At 40.7% G+C, this 27967-nt stretch overlaps 1 protein-coding gene across 3 annotated transcripts; it reads right to left on the reverse strand.

The window, feature by feature from the left end:
* On the reverse strand, positions 1-27286 carry LOC114596056 (trifunctional purine biosynthetic protein adenosine-3). 3 transcript variants are annotated; one of them, XM_028727075.2, is made up of 23 exons: positions 27185-27274; positions 24395-24415; positions 22040-22188; positions 19919-20014; positions 18956-19130; positions 18693-18804; positions 17915-17983; positions 16272-16397; positions 15984-16071; positions 15579-15664; positions 13812-13980; positions 12043-12274; positions 10090-10184; positions 9263-9372; positions 8422-8620; positions 6618-6869; positions 5395-5547; positions 4370-4573; positions 3933-4061; positions 2898-3028; positions 2526-2667; positions 1895-2010; positions 1-1259 (listed from the first exon to the last, which is right to left on the reverse strand). In XM_028727075.2, the coding sequence occupies exons 3-23, from the start codon at positions 22182-22184 to the stop codon at positions 1062-1064; spliced, it is 3027 nt and encodes a 1008-aa protein (XP_028582908.2). In that variant the 5' UTR covers positions 22185-22188; positions 24395-24415; positions 27185-27274; the 3' UTR covers positions 1-1061. The 3 variants fall into 3 exon arrangements, with proteins under 3 accessions (XP_028582908.2, XP_028582906.2, XP_028582909.2); XM_028727073.2 differs by lacking the exon at positions 27185-27274 and adding an exon at positions 26432-26892; XM_028727076.2 differs by lacking the exon at positions 24395-24415 and having other exon boundaries at positions 27185-27286.
* Positions 27287-27967: the final 681 nt, after the last annotated feature.

The following is a 27967-nucleotide window of genomic DNA, read 5'->3' on the forward strand; positions in this document are numbered from 1 at the left end:
TAATTTCTTAAATTAATGTGTGTTTTTTTATTAGAATGGGGTTTGATATCACTGAACATTTGGATACAAAACAGATAAGAGGAATGTAACAGTATTGTGCTATATAGTCCAATTTCTATGGAAGCTTAGCATTTGAACACTGATTAGTTTTGTAAATAGCAAAATCACAACACAATGGAAATATAGTATTCTCTCCTTTAATGAACCACCATCATGATTTTTTTTAAGGCACATGTAATATGTAGCTACCTACTTATTTTCTTTCAAAGTTAGGTCAATTCCTTCCTCACTGTGCTTTCTAGCTATGATAAAAACATACTGAAGAACATGTTATTGCATGTCTCCATGATGTCATGGGTTAAGTTTTAATAGACAACATGTTTCATAGTATAATATATTTAGAAAAGGGGTGGGGATTAAATCTCCCACATGTGATTAGTTGAATACAACCCTGGTTAAAGCCATGTGTTTCTTTGATTTTCTTGTGCTCACCAATTGCTATGAAATACTTCAATCTTTAGCACTATGGCCAAAAAACCTGATTCTGATTCACCTTGCTATTCAGAACGAAATGTTAAAAGGATATATATTAAAATGCTTAATTAATGCTGTGACCACAGATAGTTTTATTGTATAGTCCCTTTTCCTGGGAGTAGGCACGGTCTGTTTGTGAAGGCAATGCCTGATTTAGACAAGGGCACTGCCATGTAGCTGGCCCTTTGATACAGGTGTGGCATAGTGTGTACTAGTGTGTACTAGGTGGCAATCTGTTTGTGTGAAATGGTTGCCCACAAGGGCCTTGGATATTTCAGTGCACCTTTCACGATCCTGTGGGTGACCCTGGTGTTATTCATACAAATGGTTTACCATGAGAACCTGCGTCTGCAGAGGTCCGTTTTATGAACCTGTATTATGGCAAAAGTATTTGAATATTTGAGATGGCTAATTCATCCCCTTCCCAATTTGGCTCTGTTTGGCTTTCTCAACTTGCTGCCCTATGCTACACAATTAAAGCAAAAATTATGCATCGTGGTTGTTGCTGTTTTCTTGTCCTCTGCATTTCAGTTGTGCTTTCCCGAATTCCAGCGTAACTTCCCATCTCCTCCTAACTGTACTTCTCCGCTTGCCACTAACTGCATAGCAGCAGGGAAGGCTCTGTGCTCTGCCTCCTTCACCCTTTCGCATAAAGTCTCCTCTGTGTCTCCAATCTTCACGGGGACTGGCTCTTGAAAAATGATTGCTCCAGCATCAACTTCTTCCTAGAAAGGAAGGTCAGAAACGTTGACAAGATGGAGAGATAGACGAAATTATGAGCTCTAGAACATGGCCTTGGTTTGCTTTCATGACCTCTCATGGGACTTTTTCTGCTTTAAGAAATTATCTTCAACACTACAAGCTATCTTGAAATTGGCAAATTCTGTACCACAAATATTTAGTCTGACTCCAGTCTGGTCTAGTTAGCTGTAGAAGAGAATTCAAGAGAAAACTGTAAAACCCACACCACTATGAAAACCAGGTAAAATATTATTACAGTTCACAATAATAATTTTTTTCTAAATTGTGAAGTAAATGAAGCAGTCCAATGACTATGCTTACCAGCTGCATAGATTCCTTAAGTTAACCTTGACCTGGTCTGCAGCTGGCAGCAGTCAGGCTAGGCTGGATTCAAAAAGATTCCCCAATTACTGAGCTGTAGTAGATTTCAGGCTATGCTGAAGTGGGCAGGAGGTGCAGCAACTGTCTAATTAGTACATTTTGTGCTCAGATCACTGGCCAACCCTTTCACAGTCTGTGTAAATTAATCCCTCTGCATTCATTGTTGGCTGAGAAGCAATCTGACAATCAATTCAAACTAAGATTATTATTAACAGAGTAGCAAATAAGGAGAACATACAGCAACAAAGTGCACAGTACAACCAGTGACTCTGACTCCAGCCTCCAGTACCAGTCTATGGGCATTTGCTCCTTTAAATGAAGGCAGCAAAGATGGGTGAATATTCAATATTTTTCCTAGAAGTAAAAAAAAAAATCATTTTTTTTAGTTCTCCTAGCATTACAATGCTTAAACAAGAAATTATTGATGTACTAATTGAAACAAAATATGTAAAACAAAGCAGGTTTTTTCTGCAACTTCCATCGTCTTGAATGAACTGGTGACAATTAGATATAGACTAGAAACTATAATGTCTGAATCAACATTATCAGACAAACCGCAGCCACCAACTCAGAATCTGAAACCAGCTGCATTTTGGAATCAGAAATAATGGGACAGCTATGATGCAACTGGTTCACTAGTAACATGGAGAATATCAATGTCCCTTTTTCACATCAATAATGTTTATTTTTAAAATGTAGAGATGTCCCTCTAAATCTGTGGGAAACACTGTGCTATTTTTAAACTAGGAAATTAGCAAAATCTCTTAACTGAAAATGAAACTGTTGTCTAACTGGTTCACATACTATACACAACATTTAACGGCATGGGCATTTCTAGTTCCAAGTGCAGTATATCCAGATGCATTTACCATTCCACTTTCTGACAAAAGGACCAGATAAGATCCGCATAAATCCCGCAAGGCAGACCAGCTCAACTGAGAACTCTTCAAGGACTTTATCAACTGCACTGTCAAACTCTGTGCGACTGCTGTACAGCTTGTGGTCAATTACCTAAAACAGAGTAAAAGATTGTGAGATTATGGGATACATTTATTTCCCCCCCCCCATCATTAATGCTGAATATTTCAAAAACGCTGAACATTTTGAACAGTCAGACACAGTTGTTGTTGTTTAGTCGTTTAGTCGTGTCCGACTCTTCATGACCCCATGGACCAGAGCATATCAGACACAGACACCTAACCATTAAGTTACACATGCCATACTGTTGAACATTTACTTACTTTTGTAGGAATGCCAGCTCTTTCAGCTTTTCTTAGCCCTTCTACACCAGCTTTGTTAGAAATGACAAGGACTATTTGTGCATAGCTAGTTGGCTTCTTTGTACTGGTTATTAAAGCTTCCAGATTTGTACCTGAAGGATCCAAGACAATCAAGTGAAAATATATTTAAGATGGACTCAAATATTCTGAAAACATTTTTAAAAGCAGCAAAATAGCAACTTGATTCAGTAAGTATAGAACCATCGCCATGTTGGATGGCAAAATACACTTTTGCAGCACATTCCACACATTTAAATGTTAAGTATTTTTTTTCTTGAGGCACAAGTTTTTCATTATAAATACATCCAAAGAAACCTGTGTATTTTCAAGGGGTTCTTCCTATTCCAACTGTTTGCCACTCAAGCTCTGAACAAGTGCCTTTTCTCTCATGGTTCTTTTCATTTCTGTTCCATAGTGCATATTTTTAAAAAAGAAAAAAAGCTGCAGAAATCCTGCCATTTAAACCTCCGGTATTTGGCTGGATTTCTTTCAAATTAGAAGAGTTTTTGAAAGTCACCTCTACCCCATAAAATTCTGACTCATAAAACTCTGCTTTTGTTTGTTTGCAAAATACAGCACCTTGCATTCTGTGTTTATGCAGAAAGGTGTCTGATCACTTGAAGATTGTCGCTTGTGAAAACGTGCCTTCATGATTGTCTCAGGAATCAGGGCTTCCTTCAGATGTTTTCTAAAAGTCATATAGTTGTTTATCTCTTTTACATCGGATGGGAGGGCAGTCTACAGGGCTGGTGCCACTACTGAGAAGGCCCTCTGCCTGGTTCCCTGTAACCTCACGTACCACCAGAAGGTCCTCAGAGCTGGATCTCAGTGTCCAGCCTGAATGATGGGGTGGAGACGCTCTTTCAGGTGTGCAGAACCAAAGCTGTTTATGGTATGGTCTGACTAAACTACTTTAAAGCAGTCTTCCAGAATACCCCAACCTATGGCCTCAAAGATGGCATTCATTTCTCACAATAGAGAATGTAGGAGTCTCACCTGTTCCAGAGATGAGGACGCCGACCCTTGTTTTGCTTGGTTGGGTTTTGCTGTGTTGGCTGTGGAAGGACTCTATCCTATTTGCCTGTAAGGCTTGAAGCAAGTTATTGACTTCAACGTGGGCAGACCCTTCAATTAAAAAAAGAAACATTAGCTGTAAATAAATAGAACTAAATAATTAGAAACAAAGGGAGCTGCCTTCTACTGGGTCAGACCATTTGGTCCATCTAGCTCAGTATTGTCTTCAATGACTGCCAGCAGCTCTCCCGGGTTTCAGACTGGGGACATTCCCCTGGAGATGGCAGGGAATGAACCTGGTACCTTCTGCATGCAAAACAGATGCAGTCCTAATTCAGGATTGCTGCAGCACCATCACCCCATTAAAAATAATCACCCTCACAAGTCATTCCCAGATAGATGAGGCTCTGCATAGTGACCTGATTGACGCCGAACAACTTTTCCAATCAGCCAGGCCTCTTCATGCCTCTGGATGTCCTTCAGGACCTGCCCAGCCAGCTCCTTCTGCACAACCAGGACTGAACCAATCCCACAATTAAATGTTCGAGCCATTTCTTCCTCTGACAGATTCCCCTCTTTCTGAAGCCAAGAAAAGATGTCCGGTATCTTCCAGCTTATAGCATCTGAAAATAACCAGAGTTGTATTGTAACACACTTTTTAAAAAATCAGTCAACAAGCATTACTGAGAAATTAAGCTGATAATTCTGATTGAACTTAATGAACATAATAGTGATAAGCCCAGTAATAGCAAAAGATCCAATGGTTATCACTGGCAATTGAAGGAAACATATTTAACCAATTTAACTACCTATTTTAAAAATTATTATCTTTTTCAATTGATTCAAAATCTTTTCAAATCAACTAAGGCCACATTCACATCATACATTTAAGGCATAATAATACCACTTTAAACAGGCCTGGCCTCCCACAAAGAATTCTGGGAGCTGTAGTTTTTTAAGAGTGCTGACAGCTAGGAGACACCTATTCCCCTCACAGAGCTACAGTTCCCATAGTAGTTTAACAATTGTTTTTCACAGGAAACTCTGGGAATCGTAGTGCTGTGAGGGGAATAGGTACTTCCTAACAACTCCCACACCCTTAACAAACTACAGCTTCCAAAATTATTTGGGGGAAGCCATGACTGTTTGAAGTGGCAACATAGTGGTTTAAATGTATGGTGTAAACATAGACTGAGTGTCCACAGAAAGCCATATAAAATTGGGATGAAAGGGAATGTCTAAATCTCATTCTACTCTTTATTAGTGAATGTGAAAATCCATCCTTAAAAATCAGTCAATTTTGAGATAAAATGTGGATTTCAATAAATGGGTGCAGGAGAAGGGAGAAACCAAGTTAAAGAAAGGAAAATGGTATCGATTAAGAAATATTACATCAAGCTTGCAAGTTTTGCCTAGGTGTTCACCATGACCAAGACGTTCTTACCTAGAACTACCCCAAAGGATGCTGGGAGGACACGTGGAATGTTCTCCAGCAGCCCTCCTCCAGTGATGTGGGCGTAGGCTTTCACGTAGCCTGAACGAAGAACTGGCAGGAGAATCTTGCTATAGATTTTAGTGGGCGTAAGCAGTTGTTCTCCTGAGAACATAAGTCATTAACAGGTTATTATGCAAAAGCATGATAAAGCACAAAAGCACAAGCAGGATGAAATGCATCAAGGTGGCCTTACGAAGATATTGCTGTGGCCCTCCCTCATGAAAAGGGCTCCATATTAATTGCATTTCATGGCTTCCAATCCTGCACCTGGGATCCACATTCAACATGGGGGTGTCTATAAGGGCTGGGGGGAGGGAAGAAAGCTTACACGCATAGACCTCTACATGCATAGACTTCCACAGAAGCTAGAACTCTGCATGACTTGCACTCTAGCTTACATTTTATTATTTTTATTTATTTCATAAAATGTACACACTGTTTGATTGTAAGCAAGCACAAACAGGTTTTACATAGGATGCCTATGCACACAGGCATTCCCTCTGCAGATGTCTATGCTTAATCCATGGAGGTTGGAGGCAGGACTGGGGGGGGGGGGGGGACATAAGATTAGCATCGGAAGGCGGCTAATGAAGTGCAAAAGTCACACAAGTACGCACAAAAATGGAAAGAGGTAAAAGTATTCCGACAGTTGCACGTACTCATTTTTCCTCACTAGTTGTCCTTTGATAGAAACCAGGGTCAGGAGCCTTTTCCAACGTGAGGGCCACATTCCCTCGTGGACAGTGATCTGGGGGCCATATATTCCAGAGGCCGATGTGGCCAGAGGCAAAGAAGCAGATGTGACTCTTTTATCTTAAAACAGTTAGTTACATCCAAGCCATGCTAAATTGAGAGGCTTCAATGCACTTCCCCACATCCAAGCAAGTTGGAGTCACTATCACAGCTCGAGGTCACATTCCAAAAGCATAGGAAAGAAATTAAAGAAATGAAAACACTCAGGGAGGGGCTAGGTCTGTGAGGGGGGGCGGCCTGGAGAGAGTTCCAGGGGCCAAAGAGAAAAGAGAAGCCTGGAAAACTACATTTGGCCCCAGGATCTGAGTCCCCCGCCCTTTGATAAAAAGACCCAAAATGTCCTAATAACTGAAAATTGACCAAAGGTTGCTCCCCGTGACATAGACAGAAGAGGAAAATGCTGTAATTACTGATCTTACCTAATGTCTGGTTACCAGATCGGCCCACTGGAGGAGAGGAAAAATCTAAAGAGGACTTTTCGACAATCTTTCTCACAAGGCTAAACCCGTTGCTGTGAACACCAGAGGAAGCTATTCCAATAATCGCATCTCCCTCGACAATTCTGTCTAGCTTGGGAAGCATCTGGTTTCGTTCCACAGCGCCAACGGCAAAGCCCCCCAGGTCATACTCTCCCGGTGGATACATGCCAGGCATTTCAGCCGTTTCTCCTCCTGAGGTGGCAAGAGAAGACAGAGAAAGGGACTGTGAGTGTTAAAGCAAAACCACTGGTGACCATTATAGGAACTCTACTTGCCAGATTCTTACATACACTGAAGTATAGCAAGCACAGCCTGTCTTAGATGGGGTTTTTGTGGTTTTTCGCTTGTTGATTACATTTTATTGAATTTTCAATAAAATTTGGAAGTTGTACATCCAAAGGAAGAAATGAAAAACAAGAACAAAATCATAGGTGCTTTTGGCACTCTTAAGGAATAGCACACAGAAAAACAGGAAACTGCCTTAAACAGAATCCTACCACAGATCTATCGTGCTCGATCCTGCCCACACTGACTGCTAGCAACATGGCTAGGCTCTCAAGAGGAGTCCTTCCCAGCCCCATCTGGAGATGCCATTGGACTAAATCTGAGACCTTCTGCGTGCAAGGCTGATATTCTGCCACTGAGCATGTTCCCTTCCCATGTTGTGGATCATGCCATGAAAAATGATTCAGTTTCTCAAATTCTGCCCATTTTAAAATGGAGAAATCAGTCAACAACGTGTGAGGTATGTGTGTGTGTTACACGATTAAGTAAAGAACAAAGGATTTCCAAATGGAACAGCCAGAACAAGCAAAACAGCAGTTCTGATAAGTAAATAATCTAGGGAAAGGTCGTTATGAGAGTTTGCCTAAGTACAAAGTCACGGTGAGCCCACTCATGACGCAAGGAGAGGCGACTGTCTCAGGCAGCAGGATCCACAGGGGTAGCAGATATAAATCTTTATTTTCCCTGTTGTTCCTGATGTAGATCTTCACCCACCTCTTCTTCCCTGGTGGGGACTGTGGGGTTGCCATTTTGTCATTTGACTCAGGTGCCAAAATGTCTGTACCAAGTTACACAACCAGGAGAATCACACAAGACAGTTCTTGCTGTTGTGCCACTTCAGACTGCTGATTGGGGCTGGTGGGGGGGGGGGGGCAGATCATATGTTTGAAACCTCACCCATTATATAAACTCTTCCTGCACACAGAAAACTAGCATGTTAGAGGCAAAGGACTGGGACTGAATCCAGCCTTCTTTAGAGGCAGATTTAGGGCAGTGTGACTGGTTTCCCTGCACAGGGTGCTGAGCTGAAAGGGGGCACCTTCCCACCTCCTTCCCAAAGCCTAGCTAGCACTTGCCCAGCTTTGTGAAGGACACAGGAGGGCTCTACAACCCTGAGAGAGTCTTTCACCTCCTTCCCAAAGCATGGCCCCTTGCTTAGCTGGCTCTGGGAAGGCAGCGCAAGGGCTGGGGGGGAGCATGAATTTTGGCCTGGCACAGGGCGCCATATTACCAAGGCCTGCCCCTGCCTTTGACACTCTTCACCTCTTCAGAAGATTCCCCTTTTAAATTCCTCCCACTCATAAAACAGGGTACACTGTGATGACCCACTGCAAACTGAATGTGTAAACTGATTCTTGGATCCATAGCAGCCGGACACAGTATAAGTATATGAATCTACCTTCTGCAACATTAAGGTTTGCTTTTAACTAAATGCAGAAACCTGAGTGATCATTCCTACCGAGGAGCGCACATCCTGCCAGTTTACAAGCTTCAGCTATTCCAGCGATGACTGCCTGAGCCGTCCCGACATCAAGTTTCCCACAGGCAAAATAGTCCAGGAAAAAGAGGGGCTCAGCTCCCTGAGCTAGGATATCATTGACACACATGGCAACCAAGTCTTGACCAATGGTGTCGTGCTTGTTGCATAGCTGGGCAATCTGTAATGAGAATTAGACAAATCACACCTGAGCTTGGCAAGACTTGGGAACATCAGAACAGCCCTCCTGGATCAGGCCACAGGCCCATCTACTCCAGCCTCCTTGTTCTTGTGGTGACCAACCAGATGCTTAGATGCAATAGCACTCTCACCACTTCTGAGTCCCAGCCACTGGTATTGAACATAACTGAGATTTCATTTTTAACTGCCATGGAAGGTACATAGGTGACTATAATCAGAGGAGACCCCAAAATACTTTTATGCAACTCCTATTTATATCAGCCAGGCTTGGGAAAGGGACATTGACACTATATTGTGCTCTTGGACATTTTTTCAAAAGTATACTGGAAAATTTGTTGGTTGCTAGGCCTCAGAAACTAGGCCCTTCCATTTGCTCTCCTGTGAAGGACTGACATCCGTTTCAGACACATATCTGAATGTGATGCAAATAAAGTTATTCATTGGGGAGGGGGAGAAAAAAGGGTATTGTAGATGCCAAGGACTGAAGCAGGGACCTTTTGCATGTTCTGCTGCCAAACTATGATCCCTTTGCGTGGTAAACACTCAGTTACTAAGTAAAAATCCTGTTGTCAGCCTAACACCTTCAAAAACCCATTAAAGGCCCACACAACCTTCCCATTACCTTGAGCTTTGTTCCGACACCATCAGTTCCAGATACCAAAATTGGATCTTTATATCCAGCTGCTTTCAAGTCAAAGAGGCCAGCAAACCCTCCTAGGTTAGCATTGCAGCCTACCAAGCAGGAAGAAAAGGACTCGTTCACCAAGGTCTTGTTCACATGGTGGAGGTGATTTAGAGGCGGCTATAGAATTATTTGTCAAACCACATCCCTGATTGGTTTTGCCCTTCTTCAGATCTGGAAGCAGCACTGCAGAGCAAACTGGGCAGGGAAAGGGGGCAAAAGATCTTCCCACCATGGATCTCCCTGGTGCCTAGATTATTCTGCAGCCAATCAATTGGAATTAACAGCAAAGGTGAGGGATGAGCCTCTCCCTCCTGCTCTCCTTGCTCCTACATTTAACTTGCTCCACAATGTAATCCAATGCATTTTTACTCAGAATCAAGTCCCACTGTATTCAACTGGGAGAAAAGTTCACCTTGCTCTGTTAACCTCTGCTTTACAAAAAATGTTAGGTGAGGGGTGGGTGGGATCTTGACGCTGCAGTCAGATAAAGGGTCTCTATCCAATATGGTACAGATATGTTAAATGGAATGATTTTCCTTAAATATATTCTGCAGGTCCTAACTACAGCACAATTCCAGTATTCTGAAATCTCTGCACGATGGCTAAACTGCATGCCTCATCTGGAATTCTTAGTGCAAAATGTAAAATACAAGAGTTGCATATATATTTTTACAAAATAGTAAGGGGTATGGGTATAAAGAACTCAATTTTTCATGAACTTATTCTACAAATGTTTAAATTAGAATGTACAGATTTTATCTTACCTGGCCTAGATGTGGCCGCTGCTAAAGGTTTAATGTTCTGAACCAACGTGTTACCAGCTGCAATATCTACACCACTGTCTTTGTAAGTCAGGCCCCTAAAAGGGCAGAATAGCCAATAGTCAATTGAGTCATACATACAATCCATCTATAGCAGTATTTTCCAGTGCCAGTATGGAGGTGTAAGAATTCGCTGGGAACTTTTCCTTTTCCCTTAAGAAGTATGAGTGAGAGTGTTTGCTCCAAAAGGCCTGATTTCAAAGGTCAGTAGCTCTGTGGCAGTCCTCACGATCCCTGTGCTCTTAGATTGAGTGGTCCCTCAGCTGGGACTAGTTCCCTGCCCATCCCTGCTCCACACTTTTCACATTCCCAGATGTGTATCACAGCAGCTGCATGCTATTGAAGGAATAGGTCTACTCTGAAGTAAGCCCTACTGAATTACTGTCAGGTAAGTGGGAGTTAGGATTGCAGTCTTAGTTGACATGTGAGCCCAAGACTCCCGGGTCCAAGTCCAGTATCTGTTAAATGGATCATGCTGACTTTTGTAAACAATATATTTTTCAGGGGTTTTCAGGCTTATCAGAAGTAAAACAGGAACATGCCCTGTAAAATATATCTTGTATACATAACTTGTAATATTTTTAAAGCTACACATCATTGTCATCAGCTAAGCCCAAATGTATTTTGAGTACACCATTTACTCTCCAGGCATAAACTCAGATGCACTAGCTATAAACTCAAATTCACTATCGCTGTTTAGGCTTAGAATGTGCATGAACATGCATAGAAAGAGTCCTCTTACATCTGGCCAAATATTGCCTTGTCTGCTTTGGGGGGCGGGGGGGGGGAAGGAGAAATCAACTCAATGGATAGAGAACACTACACAGATTCATATCATTTACCACTTCTAATCAAATACTACACATTCCATAAAAATAAAGCTAGATACTGCACCATTCTTAGAAACTTTATTGCATACACAAAAAGACTAGTATTACAGTATACTAACACCTGATGCCATATGCTTTCAGCTTTATACTAACAGTGAATTTCATTCATAGTAGAAGACTATTTTATAAAAAGTACTTCTTCAATAGTTCATATTGTGTGGCACTGACAAAAACATTTAGGTTAAAGGTTAGATTAATTCTACCAGTGAAGCTGCATTAGTGCAAGATGGCAATTGACGCAGTTATACTGGTAAAAATGTATTTGCTTGATCTTTACAAGAGTAGCCTCCAAGTGGCTGTGTCAGAAGATTTTCACACGCTAGGACAGGGCTGGGGGTGATGGGAGTTGTAGTCCAATAGAATTGGGGTGGTGGTGGTGCTCAGATTCCTATCCCTGCTCTATAGCCTAAGTGTACCAGCCTCTTGCATCCTCAACTTTTATTTCCTTCAAAAATGGATTAATTCGTAGTAATATGAAGAGATGTCAGTGTAGTCACTCTTAAGCATTTTGGGAGCAGCAACTTCATGTAGGTGCATGTTGCTGTTTCATTCTTCCCACCCACTAGAGTTTTTCACTTGTTAACAACAAATCTACACAACCTTACAAAGAATTCTGGGCAATGTAGTTCCAAGAGGAAACAAAAAAAGGTCTCTCTGTGAGAGCACTAATCTTCTCAAAAACAGGACAGATAAACTGGTTTAATATTGTGTCATGAATGTTGCATTAGTAGTCGTGGAAAAAGTAAGTGTAAGCCATCTTATGTTTTGCTCAACAGTGTTCTCAGTAAAAGAAATACTTATTCATTACCCATTAATTAATCCTAGTTGTTTTTGAGATAATGCACAAGGATATCCATTAAGAATAGTTATATGAGGATATTGTATAATATATTGATACAAGATTTTACTGAAACATGGAATGATTATGTAGCGATTTGCATGGATTATGTCTTATGTTTAACACATATTCTTACTATCGCCTTCTGATTTGGCCTCAGATAGGTACCTGGATTCTTTAAGGAAAGCTATAGCCCGATAACCAATATCCTTTCTATAAATGGCCCCTTTGAACTGGATGACTCCTACTCCTTTGTTGGCTTCTTCCAGTGCGGTGACAAGGTCCTTCTTGATAGCTGTCACAGTGAGGACTCTGCCGCCATTGGTCACCACTTTGCCATCTTTCATGGCTGTGCCTGCGTGGAACACCTGCAAACCCAGCTCTTTCGCCCGAGGAAATCCTATAAGGTGAGAATTTATTTATTTTTTAAAGTTTCCTGAAACCTTTTGCCATACATCTATTGAGTGCACAAGCAATTATAAATATGCCTAACCAAATAAAAATGGCAGTGAACTCAACCCATTAATAAATAAAAAGTTGATGGAAAAGGACACGTGTGGGCCAGAAGTGATCTGTCTGAAACCTCTACGGTAGGAGTGGCTTATATGTGGTTGTCGCGAAGTTGCTGGTTCATATGTGGCATCTATCGTAACATCATCCTCTTTTGTGTCTGCCTCCCTCATTAGAAACCTTCAGGAAGAATTTTAAAATATGGCTGAAAGATACTGTTCCCAACAACCCTGAAATCACTGGCTGAGAGAATGTTTTAAAACTGTTTTTAGAATACTTTAAAATATGTCTTTTTCATTGCTGATATCCCTGGGCTCCTTCAGGAGGAAGGGCAGAATATCTATTGAGATGTTCATGATGGTACTGTTAGCTATGTTGGCTGGAGTCCAATGATATCTAGAGAATCATAAGTTAGGTACCCCTGTTCTATGAAATTACATCCCGACATTTGACACCGTTCTGTGACTTGAGTGCCAGGAAATAAATCAGTGCTAAAACAATTTAAAATAAAATAAAAAGCCATTGAAAACATTTATGGTAAAATAAAAACATGTAAAATGCATTGCTTTCTCTTGATAATGTAGGGCGAACAAAGGCTTCAGTTTACTTGCTGGCATTCACACACGCATACACAAAGAGGACAGAGACAAAAGCACCCACCCACCCACCCACCCAAAGACCTCCTCACTCCCTTCCACCTTATCTTGTTCAAGACATATGGTTTACTGCAGGGCTGGGCAAAAGCATATCTCCAGGTAGCCAGACTGCCTGTATTTTACAGTTGTTGCTGTTCCTTCTTGCCTTCTGATAAGGTGGCTATGGCCACCAAGACATCCATGTAAGTTACCAAGATGGCCACATGTTTTGCAAAGGGATACCAAGCAGAAAGGGCCCTAAAGCAACTGCTCTGAGGGGGGCCGAGTTACTGAGAAGCTTCTCTTCTTTCGGCAGCCTGTAAATATGATGATTGAAAGTGGGAGTGCAAGGTCTCAAAGGCTACAGCCCAACACCCTGGGGTAAACCTTTTTGACCTCAGTGGAGCTTACTTCAGAGTAGACATGTATAGGATTGCTCTCTAATGCTGCAGTCCCAAGCACTTTGACTAGGGAATAAACCCCAATGAAATCAAAGGGATTTACTACTTACTTAAGTAAAAGGAGTTATCTATTACCTAAATATACAACCAGTGTCTGGCTATACTGTAACCAGTCTTTTCTTGCAGAAATTAAAGTTGCTCTTTGTATTCTGAGACAAAGTGGAAACTATCACTTTAGAAATCAAAAGCAGACCCTCAACTGGTTAAAACCAAAGCGTTCGTTATTTGAGATAGCCAACCTGCAAGAGACTCACATAGTCTCTTGTCAATCACATGAAAGTGGAAGGATATAATGTTCTACATGTTTAGAACCTGGGTATCAGTTTCCTACCTGTTATTTCCAAACCCTTAGGATAGTTTCCTGGATAGCCTTCACTAGCCATGACTACAGTCACAGCTGCCCAGTCTTCTAACCATACAGGCATGTGGAAAGATAATTTTTGATCCATCGTTGCTTGTATAACCTCATAAAGGTCACTCTTAAGTAGCGGGAGAATTACCTACATAAATATAGACCAGAATTAGGCACATTTTTCTGGTGTTACTTTTTTAAAAATAAGAAAACTAGAGAATTTACTCCCAGTGAAATACCATGGAAATGACAAGAAAGTTAAAGAAGCATTTCAATGTATATTAATGTATGCCATCCCAAGCACATTGATTAGGAAACATATTTTATTAAAACATGTAGAATGAGTTGGTGTAGACACACAAGTATACTGAACTTTAACAATATATTAAATATACCTTGCAGTGAAGTATAGTACAGTAATGAAGATCAGAGAATTAGACTTTGGTACTTTCCCATTGCGGCTATCTCATATATAAAAATGTATATATGTGTGTATATGTTTATATGTGTGTGTGTGTGTGTGTGTGTGTGTGTGTGAGATTTTATTTATTAAAGAGGTAACAAAAACAAAACAAGAATCCTCAAACCAGAAAAAAGGGTAAGTAAATATGTGATTATTAAATGATACTGCAAATAAACCTGCTTGATCGATGCTCACAATATGATCACACATTACATTTAAACCAATGCTTATACAATCGTACCTTGGTTGTTGAACGCCCTGGAACTTGGACATTTTGGTTCTCGAATGCCGCAAACCCGGAAGTGGTTGTTCCCGGTTTGCAAATGTTCTTTTGGAACCCAAATGTCCGACGAGGCTTCTGTGGCTTCTGATTGGCTGCAGGAGCTTCCTGCAGCCAATCAGAAGCCGCGATTTGGTTTTCGAATGTTTTGGAAGTCGAACAGACTTCCAGAATGGATTCTGTTGAACTTCCAAGATACGACTGTACTCAAAACACATAAAATAATGCAATTGCTATTTAATCATTCAGAAGAAACATTTAGAGCCATGGTACGATGGCATGATGTGCTACTTGTACTGGCACATTTTTGGCTTAAATTGCAGTGCAGTACACTATCTTCATATAACAGCTTTCTCTCATCTACCTGTCAAATCTGCTTCCCTGGGAGTACCAGTTGCCCCCCTCCAGTCACTAACCCAGAGGCAACGGAAGTGTATGGCAGGATTGATGGCTGTGAGAATGAGATTTGCTGACAGTGCACTTAGCAAGACTGGTGGAGCCTTGGCCCATCCCACAAAGAAGGGAGGGGTTCAGTTCAAGCGCACAAATAGTGACGACTCATTCAAATACATCTTTGATACAAAAAATGCAAAAATGGCCGGACTTTTGCTATTGCACAACTGCAGGAATTTTATTAAGTAAATCAATTAAAATTCTGGTTGCTGGAACTTAACAAGAAAAAAAAGAACAATGAGCTTTCTGTGTTAGAAACTACTGCTTCTAGGTGCTTATCATACAACTAGGTCTCCCGCAGCATCTCAATTACTTCAACTCTTCCAATATTGTAAGAGTGCATAGTAACATTACTTTGCAGGAGTAATACATTCTGAGGGATAACTGAATTAGTCCAGCATGATCCAATCCATAGAGGGGTTTGGGAAAGAAAAAAGTTTAAAGCGCAATCTAACACATATCTGCTCAAAATGAAATCCCATTGAGTTGAATGGAGCTTTCTCCAAGGCAGCTGGATGTACTGCAGCCCAAGATATACAGTGTCACTCACCTGACATTCCGGGTCACCAAATCTACAGTTGAACTCTAAGACTTTAGGTCCATCTTTGGTTAGCATTAATCCAGCATACAGGACACCTAAAGGAAAAAGGCACAAGATATTGAGGACAAACACAACCATTAAATTTTAAAAGAATGTTGCATTATTTTAAGATTATGACTATTGTTTCCACCATCTGGAGAAGTATGTGGAGCTTTGTCAGCAATTGTTTGCATTCACCGCAGTTGTCCACAATTAGTTGCATTTTTGGACTGCTGTCATTTAAAAAACAAAACACTGCTTTAACTCATAGAGCAGATGCTCAAAGTAGAACTATTGAAATCAATTGACTTCAATGGGTCTACTTTGCACATGGCTAATGATGGATATCACTCGTATAATGATACTCCCACTTACCTATGTAAGGAATACCCTCTTTTCTCATACCATCAACTGTTTTCTGGAGAACAGAATTTCTGATTTTCAGAAGAAGTTCCTTGGACAGCTAATAAAATGTGACAAAAGTAGAGCTTTTAAGAATGTAGAAAATTTAACCAATTCTAGCAACAAGAATCTATTGTGTCATGCTTTTTTTCCTTTTTGCTCCTGGTGTCAAGAATCTGTTTTTCCTGTTACTCAGCTCTGATGACAGGTGCTCTTTAGTAATAAGCTCTGACAAAGAAGCACTGTAAACCTGAGTTTTACCTGAGGTGCTGGGGAATATGCACCCATGCCGCCTGTGTTTGGGCCCTGATCTCCATCCATTAAGCGTTTGTGATCCTGGGCAGGTGGCATCGGGGCAACAGTGACACCATCCGTAAAGCATAAACACTGTAAGAAAAACAAGGTAAACCATGGATGGTTTATAACTATGCCAGGTAATAACAGAAATTAACTCAGTGTCCAGGTTTAAAAAGATGATTATTAATAAGTTGCTAATTACTAGTGACCTCCTAATGATGGGAGACAGTCCAAGGTATAGGTAGGTAGCCGTGTTGGTCTGATGCAGTCGAAATAAATTGAAAAATTGTCCAGTAGCACCTTAGAGACCAACTAAGTTTGTTCTGGGCATAAGCTTTTGTGTGCATGCAATTTTTTTTAATTTAGTCCAAGGTATTTTACTTTTACTCAGTTGGCATTTCTCTAAACAATATACAACGGTACAATACTTTAAGTTCATTTACATTCGTTTAAACAAATGCAATATTTGAAAATGGAGATCTCTTATACAAATTAGGAGCCAGGCAAATTATGCAAATGTTGATCTAATTCATAATATTTTTCTGAAGGTGCTTGGCGAAATCCAACAATATTCATACTTGGAGCAGACCCCTTAAATCAGTGAGCTGAAGTAATTTGATTTCAATGGGTCTGCTCTAATATGATCCAGCGGGATGCCACCCACCATTTCTGGAAAACAGAAGTATTAAATTCCTTTCTAACAATTAAATATACATTCCATGCTTTATGGGTGTTTTGTATTATTAATATGCTGCTGCTGTTGTTGCTGGGGGTTTTTTTTTGGCACAGGGTTCCCCCTCCCCCCCCAAAAAAATTCCATATTTGATTTGAAATGGAGTTCTTACTCTTATGACTGATCAATAATATCCAGCAAGAGCCAGGGATCAATATTTAGGATCACTCAAAAGGAAGCCAATTTGAAAGCATGGAGACAGATTCAACTGAACAGTATCACTAGTAGATGCTAATACGATGAGTCCTGCTAGTGTAACTGGGTCGTTACACTAGTTGGTCTCTAAGGTGCTACTGGACAATTTTTTAATTTAGTCCAAGGTATTTTACTTTTACTCAGTTGGCATTTCTCTAAACAATATACAACGGTACAATACTTTTCTTCTCCCCACATGCCCTCCCAAATCAGCTCTGAGGAATCAGTACAGTACATGTTGGGAGGAGAGGGGAGATTGTTCTGTGTGGAAAGCACAAATGCTTGCACTGACAGAACAACTGTAACATTGCAAGGCCAAGTTCCACTCAGCAATGCAGTATTTTGATTACATAAATAGAATATTTTTTGTTTTGGCAACTCACATAGGTAGAGCTCAAAACAGTGCCACCATAGTCTATCTCAGTGAGTAGCTTTTAAGTCCTTAAGTAGTAAGGACTTGTACTTAATATACAGAATGGGCATTACCTGGCCAAAGTTAAGAACATTTGCTGAAAACAGTAAGTGATAAAAGTGATTAACCAACTGGACTTGCTTTATGTGTTGCATGATGGACATCAGGTGGGATCCAACAGAGCTGCTCCATGAATGGGAAGGAATTTCAGTGAATGGAAGACAAGTTGTGTCAGAAAGGCTGCCAGACATTATAGGATATACTTACAGAGACCTCTTCTCCATCAAGAAGCTCCTCAACAACAACCGTTTCTCCGGCTGTTCCAAAGGTTTTATCCTGCATGAAAAGTACATAACTATGAAAAGTATACATACATATCTGAACACAGACTTTCCTTTGTAATAGTATTCTAGCAAATAGAATCTGCCTGATCCAGCAGAGAAGAAAGAACAAACGCTTTGAAACGTGTTCTCAATCTTCTTCAGAAACCCAGCAATATAAGCAGAGACCTTCTCAAACTGTTTCTATTTTAAGATATCATACATTTCAAGTTCCATGGAAGAATTCGCTCAGATGAAAGCAATACAATAAATACCCCCTTAAACCATGGATAGAGAACTTGTGGCCCTACACATGCTGTTGGACTCCATCTCCCATCAGCCTCTGTAATCACGGCCAAAGGTCAGGGATGATGGGAGTTGTAATCCAGCAACAACTGGAGCTCACAGGCTCCTTACCCTTGCTTTAAATGATAGGTCTACACATCCTTAATAGCACAGTTAATGCTTACTCAGTAGTAAGTCTCTCTGCATTTGTTGGGGCATACTCATAGGTAAGCATACATAGGATTGCAGTCTAAGTGGCACTGCAATTCTAAACATGTCTCAGAAGCAAGTCCAGTGCATTCAGTGAAATTTACTCTCCACTAAGTGCATTGAGGAGTGCAGCCTCAGTCCTGGTTTGGCCCAATACTAGGCTCCCAGGAAACAATTTTAGGTGTAATCTTAATGATAAAATTGTTTTTATTAATACATTCCTAACTTACTTGCATTATTTCATGGACAGCTTTGCACGCATCTTCTTTACTAGAGGCCACAATCACACCTTTTCCGGCTGCCAGACCACTTGCCTTTACAACTAGGGCAGGGAAAGCCGCACTTAACGGGGGGGGGGGGGGGAAGGAAAGTAAGTAAGTAAGTAAGTAAGAGGAATTTCATTCAGATTTCAAGCTCTATACACATTCTCAAAAGCAGGGAAGATGCAACAAAAATAGACAAAGAATTATCCCCATGCTGAAAGATGCTGTACCTGGTAATAAAGGCGCATGCTTCTTTTGCATCAGTGAAAGCTTTCCATCTTGCAGTTGGAATGCCATGACGATCCAAAAAGGCTTTGGAAAAGCTCTTGCTGGACTCTAGTTGAGCTGCCTTTGCAGTAGGACCAAAACATCTAACGCCAGCAGCTGTCAAGTCATCAACAATTCCTAGCAGCAGAAATAATCCAAAGTGTTATGGGTTTTATGAAAAGAGTTAATTGAAAGACAATCATGGATCTGACACTGTACTCTGAGTACAGCATCCACACAGAGGAAGGTCTTCACAGCCTCGGGGAAACCTCAAAGGTAGCAGAGGTACCAAATACTGCCCCCCCTTTATAGAAAAAAGCCCTAAGGGGGCAGTCACCATCCTCTGCTCAGAAGCAACAAACTCTGAGCATGCACAGTGGCTGTGGAATATTAGCTGCCTTCTGCATAAGAGGGAATAGAGTGGAATGGATTGTCATGGAAGATGCAAAAGCACTTCACACGGCAATATTCTGTGCATGTTTTACTTGTAAGTCCTAATTTAAAACAAAACAACTGAGATGAGATTACAAAAATGGTGTCCAGCTATAAATGTTGGCAGAAGTAGCAGCTAGAGAACTTTGAAGCCATAGTAACCAAATCCATTCCTTGGCTATCATCTAGAGTAGCTATTTCAAAAGCTGAAGCAGACAAACAACGAGCAAAGAACTGTTTGAGGCAAACACTGTGACCAAAACAGAGTCACTCCAGATCTCTGAGCTGTTAGCCAACCACAAAGGCCAAAAAGTACTTTTCCACTTTAATGTCTGCTCCCTTCATTACCATGTTCTGGTAGAAGAGATGCCCTATACCGCATGCATATTAGCATACTTGTGTGTTTTTATACACTCAGATTGGCATATAGAAGTCATAAATTAGTAGATTAAACAGGAGGCAGGAATTTGCAGAATAATTTCTTTTAGACATACCGGCAGCAAGAGGGACTTCTGGACCAACCACCACAAGTCCAATCTTCTGGTCTTTACAGTATTTGGCAAGAGCAGCGTGATCACTGACTGAGATAACTATCAACGGACACAAAAAAAATAGATCGGTTGCAATTAGATCGGTTTTTATTTACTGCTTACATTTGTTTCTTGCCCTTCCACATGGCTCAGAGAGGCACTTAACCTTCAAAGCACTAAGGTGGGTTAGGCTGAGAGATAGTGATAAGGTCCAAGGTCACACAATGAGCTTCAGAGTGAGCAGGCGTTCGAACCTAACAGCTCCATTATGCAATCTTCCATTTGCAAATATGAATGGTTCAAGTCGCATTGTACACAGAAAGCCACATGTCTAAATTGGGAATTGTGAATTCTAGGTCACTGACTGCAGTTAATATTAAGTCCTGGTGTTACATTAATTCCGGGACAATACTGGGGAGACTTTTCTGTGCGTAAAGATGGCAAAGTTGCCCTACTTTTTGTAAGGAGACTTTTGAGAGTAATTTTAATTTTAATAAGCAGCACCAGACAGGCACACACAAACACCAATATGTGCCAGCAAGGGAGAGAAAACCAGGTAGCACCCCCTCCTACACACACAGTAAAGAAAATGTTACTCTCTGACTTTTATCAAGAATAAATAAATCCAAAGTCTGAAGTGAACTGGGTCATGTGAACCAATTGGCCAGGAGAATTCCTACCCCCTCGTTCCACACGACAAGCATTGGGCAGTTTCAAGGGGTGTCACAGAGGCAGAAACTGCTCATCCCTTGACAAACATGAAGCAATATATTTCAATTGGCCAAGCGTATTTAACCTGTAGTCTTCTTTCCTTCTGTGATGTGATTCCTGATATGGATTTGACAACTCTTAAATAGCAGAGGGGGTGGGCGCTGATAAAGGTGCTGTGTAGCATTTTACAACAGCTTGAGAACAGGCCTTCTCTGCAGTGGCTCCCTGTTTGTGGAATGTTCTCCCCAGGGAGGCTCGCCTAGTGTCTTCATTACTTCATTACATATCTTGAGGCACCAGGTGAAAATGTTTCTCTATAACCAGGCCTTTGGTGGATTAAACATTCTAAGGCCTTTTAAATGTGTTGGGGGTCGGATGAAGGTTGGGTATAGAATAAATTTTCACTTTGATTAATGCTGGATGAACGTTTGGAAAAACTGCCCTTGAGTGACTTCCCCCATTTCTAAAAGAATCATACCAACAGATTAAGAATGCTTTTTTTGTCTTCTAGGATTTAATTATTCCACAAAGGTGAAATGTAGAATATAGTTTGTGGTCAAAGGAGGTCTGGGCTTTATGGAAATTTGCATGTATATAAATGCCTCCAGGGACCAAACATTACCACTTCCTTTTCCCACAACTCATCTGCTATCTCTTCTGCTTCAGATTTAAAAGGCAGATCATAGCAAAAATGTGTACCTTAAAAGACAGATCAGGTTGTCATGCAAACAGATCATGCGCTTTTAAGCATTACATCATCAGGAGAAAAGCTTTCTTTTTTAAAAATTATTTTAAGAAGCTGTTTTTCTTATATATAGAGGCAGACAGACAGACAGACAGACAGACAGACAGACAGATTACATTTCTGCATCTTCTATTTTCATTGGGGAAAACAACAAGAAAAACATAACACATATAAATAAAAATACAGTAATCTTGACCATAACATTGGTACTGTCCTGTGAAAGACAAGGTTTTTGGGAGAGGAAATCAACATTAATCCAATGAGCAGAGAGACAAAGATTTTTGTTTCATGCTCTACATTTGAACAGACCACATGAGTGCCACGTGAATGCCCAAGGCATCTCTTTCACTCTTCATGAAAAGGATAGCTAAATAGAGCATATTGGTCTTTATATGATGCAGCAACCCTTCTTTTCAATGAAGGGGGAAATGGCAGCTCAGAGACTCAGAGTTTCTGGCACAGAACAGAGTAACTGATGCCAGCCATTTTAATTTTTGCTTCTTCTAATAAACTAAGAGTCTGAAAGAGTCTGAAGGATGAAAATGGCCACAATTTATCAGTGGGAGCTACTGAAAGATTAATGTCGTGAAGCTAAGCATTTCAACTTACTCTACATTTTCTTCAATTACCTGCGTTAGAGATTTTTCCATCCTTAGCTGTACCAGCATTTCCAGGTGCGACCAGTACCTGTTTCACATGTGGAGACTGTGCCAGTTTCCAAGCCAGAGCATGTTCTCTGCCTCCGCTGCCAATCACAAGCACGTGCTCAGCCATCGGTCTGTGCAGAAAGAAGCAGGACATGCAAAATATTGAGTGCTGTACTGAGCAACAGCTGTGGTAGCATAATGTGCCATTTTGCTTTCCATATCACACTGCTGTTTGCAACATAAAGTATACAGTGGTACCTTGGGTTAAGTACTTAATTCACTCTGGAGGTCTGTTCTTAACTTGAAACTGTTCTTAACCTGAAGCACCACTTTAGCTAATGGGGCCTCCTGCTGCCGCTGCGCCGCTGGAGCACGATTTCTGTTCTCATCCTGAAGCAAAGTTCTTAACCTGAAGCACTATTTCTGGGTTACCTGAAGCGTATGTAACCCGAGGTACCACTGTATAGTGCAACGATCTATTTTCGACTGAACCATAACAGAGGATTTTCTTTATACATACCACACTAACTTTAAAAATATTTGAAAATGCAAAAAATAACAAACGGTTGGTTGACTGAGATTATTTTTGCTGCTGAAATGTGCAATATAGATTATACATTTTTAAATGCGTGGTTAATTGGCTGCCTTTGCTATGAAAACCTTTGTATAGCTCCTGAGGGAATAGGTTCCGAACTAGTTAAGAATCTCACTTAAACAAGGAGTCCCCCTGTTGCAATTTTTGCAAACATGGCATTTGCCCTTCCCTACCCACCTCCAGTATAATCCTCAAGAGCGGCTGGTCATTAACCCCACTCTAGTCAATGTGTACAGTTCCTCCCAACGTCAGGCACAGATAAAAAGCAAACCCTGCCAAACACTTCTTCCTGGGTATGCAGAGACGCAATCCATTTGGAGATGGGGGGAAATAAGATCTGTTATGCTCCTTTCTAAACTCAATCCACTTTGCATAGTAGCACTACGTATGCATATATCCCACTTCCAAGTCAATGACTTCCCAACTTGTCACAACTACAGTTGGCCAGAAAATAGGATGAAAGAGGCTACAGATTTGCATAATAGTAGCAGATGCTAATCTATTTGTATATTAAATTTGTATAACAATTTTAGAATAATGACTATAATAGAAAAATAAATGAGTGGTACAGTGGTACCTCGCAAGACGAATGCCTCGCAAGACAAAAAACTCGCTAGACGAAAGGTTTTTCCGTTTTCGAGTTGCCTCGCAAGACGAAAACGTCTTGCGACTTTGTTTCCTTTGTCTAAATAATAATTCGCAAGACGAAAAATTCGCTAGACGACAAAACTTGCGGAACGAATTAATTTCGTCTTGCGGGGCACCACTGTATTCAACTCAGAGAAGATCTAGTGAAATGAGTGGACCTAACTTAGTGGTCTTCATTAATTTCAGTGGCTGTAATCTGAGTAAAATTTAGCTGACTACCATCATAATAAGATAAAATGTGCCCTATTTATTAATTCATCTCATAAAAATTATACACTGCGTGATTGTACAAAAACCTCAGAGTAGTTTACAAAAAAAATTAATAATAAAATTATCAATTAATAAATAACTATGCATACAGAAAGTCATCAGCTGCCTCCACAGTAATTCAATCACAAATCTGCAAGAGTAGAATATGGTGTATTGAGGTTCTTTCAGGATTTAATACACCTATCAAGACTCATGTGTAGATGTGCGTACTTTGTTCTCAGGAAGCAGACACAGAAGAGGTTGTTACAGATCTTTGCAGAGGTTGCTTTGAGCACAAAAATGGTAATTATGGTTAAGTAAACTAGGAAAATACAATGAAGCAATGCTTTATTTAGCAATCATTGGCATTTTAGCAATAAATGCAATATACAACTCAATTTTGTTCATCTCCCTTACAGTGCTCCAGTACTTGTCAAATAACTAAATTGTCCTTTAAATGTTTTAGTAACTAAATGTTACTAGTAAATGTTTTAGTAACGAAAACATTTAATCTGTAGTGAAAAATATATACTTTTGTATGATAAATAATTCAATTGATGACTGATTTATCATGCCTGAAGAGCAAATTACAAAAAAACAACAACAAAACAAAACACACAAAATAATATGCACTAAATCCTCAAGCCCAAACATTTGCATTTGCTAGCAAATCCAAGAGACTGATGAAAACACCTCCTGGTATTCATGCTTAGCACTACAGTAAATCAATGGGATTTACTTCCAAGTAAGTGCATTTAGGACTGTTATAATAGAGATGGACTGGTTTTACATAAGTCATTCTTGCTAGAACTGGAGGCTTACACTAGGACACACAATGTACTTACTGTGATCTTGACAGCAGCAATCTGGAAAGAATGGGTTTCCAATAGCCATGCAAAAAAGAAAGAAAGAAAGAAGGAGCAGCCTCTGGCTATATGCCTATCAAAACCCCACTAATGAGTGACCAATGAAGAGGAGACATCAGCTTAGCGTAAAAGAGGGTGGTTACAACATTTTCCAGGGTAGATAAGATCTTGCTCTTTTTAAAAGAAATCAAAATTTTAAAACTGCATTGCCTCACAATTTTGCAAAGACTGGGATCAAAGTGCCATGCATCTAGGTCCCAAACTCCCAAGGGGCATTTGACTTGCGCTTCTCAAAGAACAGTGCCCCACAAGCCCCTTGCCAATCCATTTTTAAAATGTTCAAAAGTAACAATAGACCCCCTCAAAATTGTCAAATAAACACTCCCAAATTTGGGCACACTAAAAGTAACTCTTTGGATCTTGGCCATATTTTATGAGCTATCTCTATTGGAAATGAATATGCACAATATTACTCCAAACCTCCATCCTATCCTCAATGGAACTAGCCTCCTATGTAACACGGCACAGCTGGGGTGATGATATAGAAAGAGATCTATTCAAAATGGGTGATAACCATGCTTGGATCTCCGTGCACATAACACTTTCTGCAGTCTAACTTGGTTACAAACTTAATTCGTTCGGGAGGTCCGTTCTTAACCCAAAACCGTTCTTAACCTGAGGTGCGCTTTCGCTAATGGGGCCTCCTGCTGCCGCACAATTTCCGTTCTCATCCTGGGTCAAAGTTTGTAACCAGAGGTACTACCTTCGGGTTAGAGGAGTTTGTAACCCGAAGTGTTTGTAACCTGAGGTGTTTGTAACCCGAGGTACCACTGTTGCAAATGAAACAATAACCCAATATACTTTTGGTACAGGATGCATTCCTAACACAAGCTACTTTTGTATCTTAAGGAGAAAAACAGAAAGATATGGAAGCTCAGATGCCTTAAAAAAATAAAATAAAAAAAATCCTTGAAATATGTTACAGTTCAGAGCTCTGAAACTGCACCAGAAAATGACATGGTGTTATGTGCTGTTTGTGGGAGGGAATGGAAGGGGGAAATATAAAAGGTAAAGGTACCCCTGCCCGTACAGGCCAGTCTTGACAGACTCTAGGGTTGTGCGCCCATCTCACTCAAGAGGCCGGGGGCCAGCGCTGTCCGCAGACACTTCCGGGTCACGTGGCCAGCGTGACATCGCTGCTCTGGCAAGCCAGAGCCGCACACGGAAACGCTGTTTACCTTCCCGCTAGTAAGCGGTCCCTATTTATCTACTTGCACCTGGGGGTGCTTTCGAACTGCTAGGTTGGCAGGCGCTGGGACCGAGCAACGGGAGCCCACCCCTCCGCGGGGATTCGAACCGCCGACCTGACAATCGGCAAGTCCTAGGCGCTGAGGTTTTACCCACAGCGCCACCCGCATCCCTTAACATTTTAATAACATTCAATAACATTTTAAGGTTGAAGTCAAAAGTCTTTGCAACCTTCTAGGTAACAATTCATTTTGACATGAATTGGCCACTACTAGGCAAACAGAATAATTACCCTATGCTGAGAAGGACACACTAAACATAAAAAAGATGTTTATAAAGATGTTAAACAACAACAGAAGAACAGAACCCTGCGGCACCCTCCTTTTCACTTTTTCCCAGGATGACAAGGAACAGTTAGTGAGCAACTCTTTGGCAACCAGGCTACAAATCCACCTAACATTTAGCTTGTCCAGTTCACATTTTATCAGCTTCTCTGCAAACTGACTGTTTAATTATCTGTTCTAGGACCTTTCCTGGTATGATGACAAGGTGACCAGTTGGTAGTAGCCTGGGTCTCCCTCCACTTTTGAAGATAGGGGCAACATTTGCCCACCTCCAGTTCATAGGGACCTCACCAATTCTCCAGTAATTCGCAAAGATTATAGACAGAGACTCCGAGATTGTATCACCAAGCTCTATTACTACTCTTGAGTAGAAATCAGGCTCTAGATATCTGAATTCATTTAAAGCAGCTAGGTGTTCTCTTACCATCTTTCTTCCTGTCTTGGGCTGCAACTCTCTCTCCTTGCATCATTTATTTTGTCAACACCAAGTTCGGCACTGCTTTCCTTCTAGGTGATCTCAAACACTCAGTTCCACCCCATATAAAAAACAAGCTTGCAAGGCATTGAACACCCATAACATGGTACCTAGGAATTAAGTTAAACTTTATTTATGCTGGTCACATTGCTTATGATTAAGCAAGACCGCTTTAATGTGAAAGGAAAGATCATCCCCAATGCAAATGTTTCTCCATACTTGTGAAAAACGAATGGGATCAGTTGTCTTTAGAGAACACAAAATTCATGCATTACAACAAACACCCATAAAACTTTAAAAGAAAGTTGCACCGTAAAGTTGTAGCACCCACTGATCTTAAAGCAACAACAAACTATATTCATACAAATTATAGCATTTTGGAGGGATGCCAGTACTGCTGGCATCTTGCTTACTTTAAAAATGCCTGTATCAAACTGAAATGGAAGCAACCCGTGAGAAACGCAAAAGATACAGTATATGGCATTCCAAACACGGGTTTTGTAGGAAGTGTAAGGAAGCCATGTAAAACCTCAGAAGCAAAGCAAATCAAAACACGTGGTCACGAAAATCTGAAAAAGAAACTTCTCTCACTGCAAAGTAAGGGCAACAGTTCTGTTACGCACTGTAAAGAAGCACTTAACCCAGCCATGTATTTTTTTTAATCGATTCCCCCCCCCCGCCCCCGCGAAAGCAAAAACTTACTTTTCAGGCAGCTTTTTTAAAATGGGCAGTTTCCCGGACCATACGGCAAAAACTACATTTCCCAGAATGCTTCAAATGTAGCAATCTTTAACCCTCTGCGGGGAAGAAGAAAAGGAACGGATTTGCTAATAAACGGAAGGGATTTCGACTAACAAATACTCTAGAGCTGAAAAGTAACAGCTACGTACGTAAGAAGCTAACCAGATCTGTGTCAGAGCACTTTGAAAATAAGCAGATGCAGGGCCGGATCCTTGTATTGTAGCAAACCTCTATCGTTACTAATAAGCTACAGGGGAGCTGTGAGCCAGAGATCGAATTCCATGGCTTTAGGACAGGATAATGTGTTGCATAACACAAATAGTTAAGAGACAAATGCACACCAATTTATCTCGCAGTTATAAAACTCCAGCCCAAAGCCTACTACAGACTTTAGTTCTATGCATATTTACGTGGGAGCAAGCCCCTTGCAGCAGAACTTAGACCTCGATTGTCTTAGAAACACTCACTCTGCATTGGAAACTTTCTTTCCTCTCCTTGCAACTTGCAGAGGAACTCCATAAATTCTAGGGTTGAGCTCGTGACACTGAAAACAAATGACGGGGTTGAGTTGCTGAATCTTGGCACAAATAAGCCTTGAGTAAGTCCAGCTGAATTCATAATGATTTCCAAGTAAAAAGTCCATAGAATAGTATTTAATTGACAACATTAAATCCGGGTTGTAAATTGGGTTATGCTGTTTCAGTTTATTTTGCTGTGTTTTATGGTTTACTATAATTATTTTGT

Source organism: Podarcis muralis, chromosome 4 (assembly GCF_964188315.1).
Source record: "Podarcis muralis chromosome 4, rPodMur119.hap1.1, whole genome shotgun sequence".
Taxonomy (NCBI): Eukaryota; Metazoa; Chordata; class Lepidosauria; order Squamata; family Lacertidae; genus Podarcis; species Podarcis muralis.

Bases quoted from the DNA above. Each gene is read 5' to 3' on its own strand.
- LOC114596056 (XM_028727076.2), bottom strand. From the start codon at position 22,184: ATGGCTGAGCACGTGCTTGTGATTGGCAGCGGAGGCAGAGAACATGCT. The intron at 9,373-10,089 runs GTAAGATAAAAT...CCTGCTTGGTAG, and splicing joins AGCGGCCACATCTAGGCCAG to GCTGCAATGCTAACCTAGGA. The intron at 6,870-8,421 runs GTAGGAATGATC...TTGCCACCTCAG, and splicing joins GGCAGGATGTGCGCTCCTCG to GAGGAGAAACGGCTGAAATG.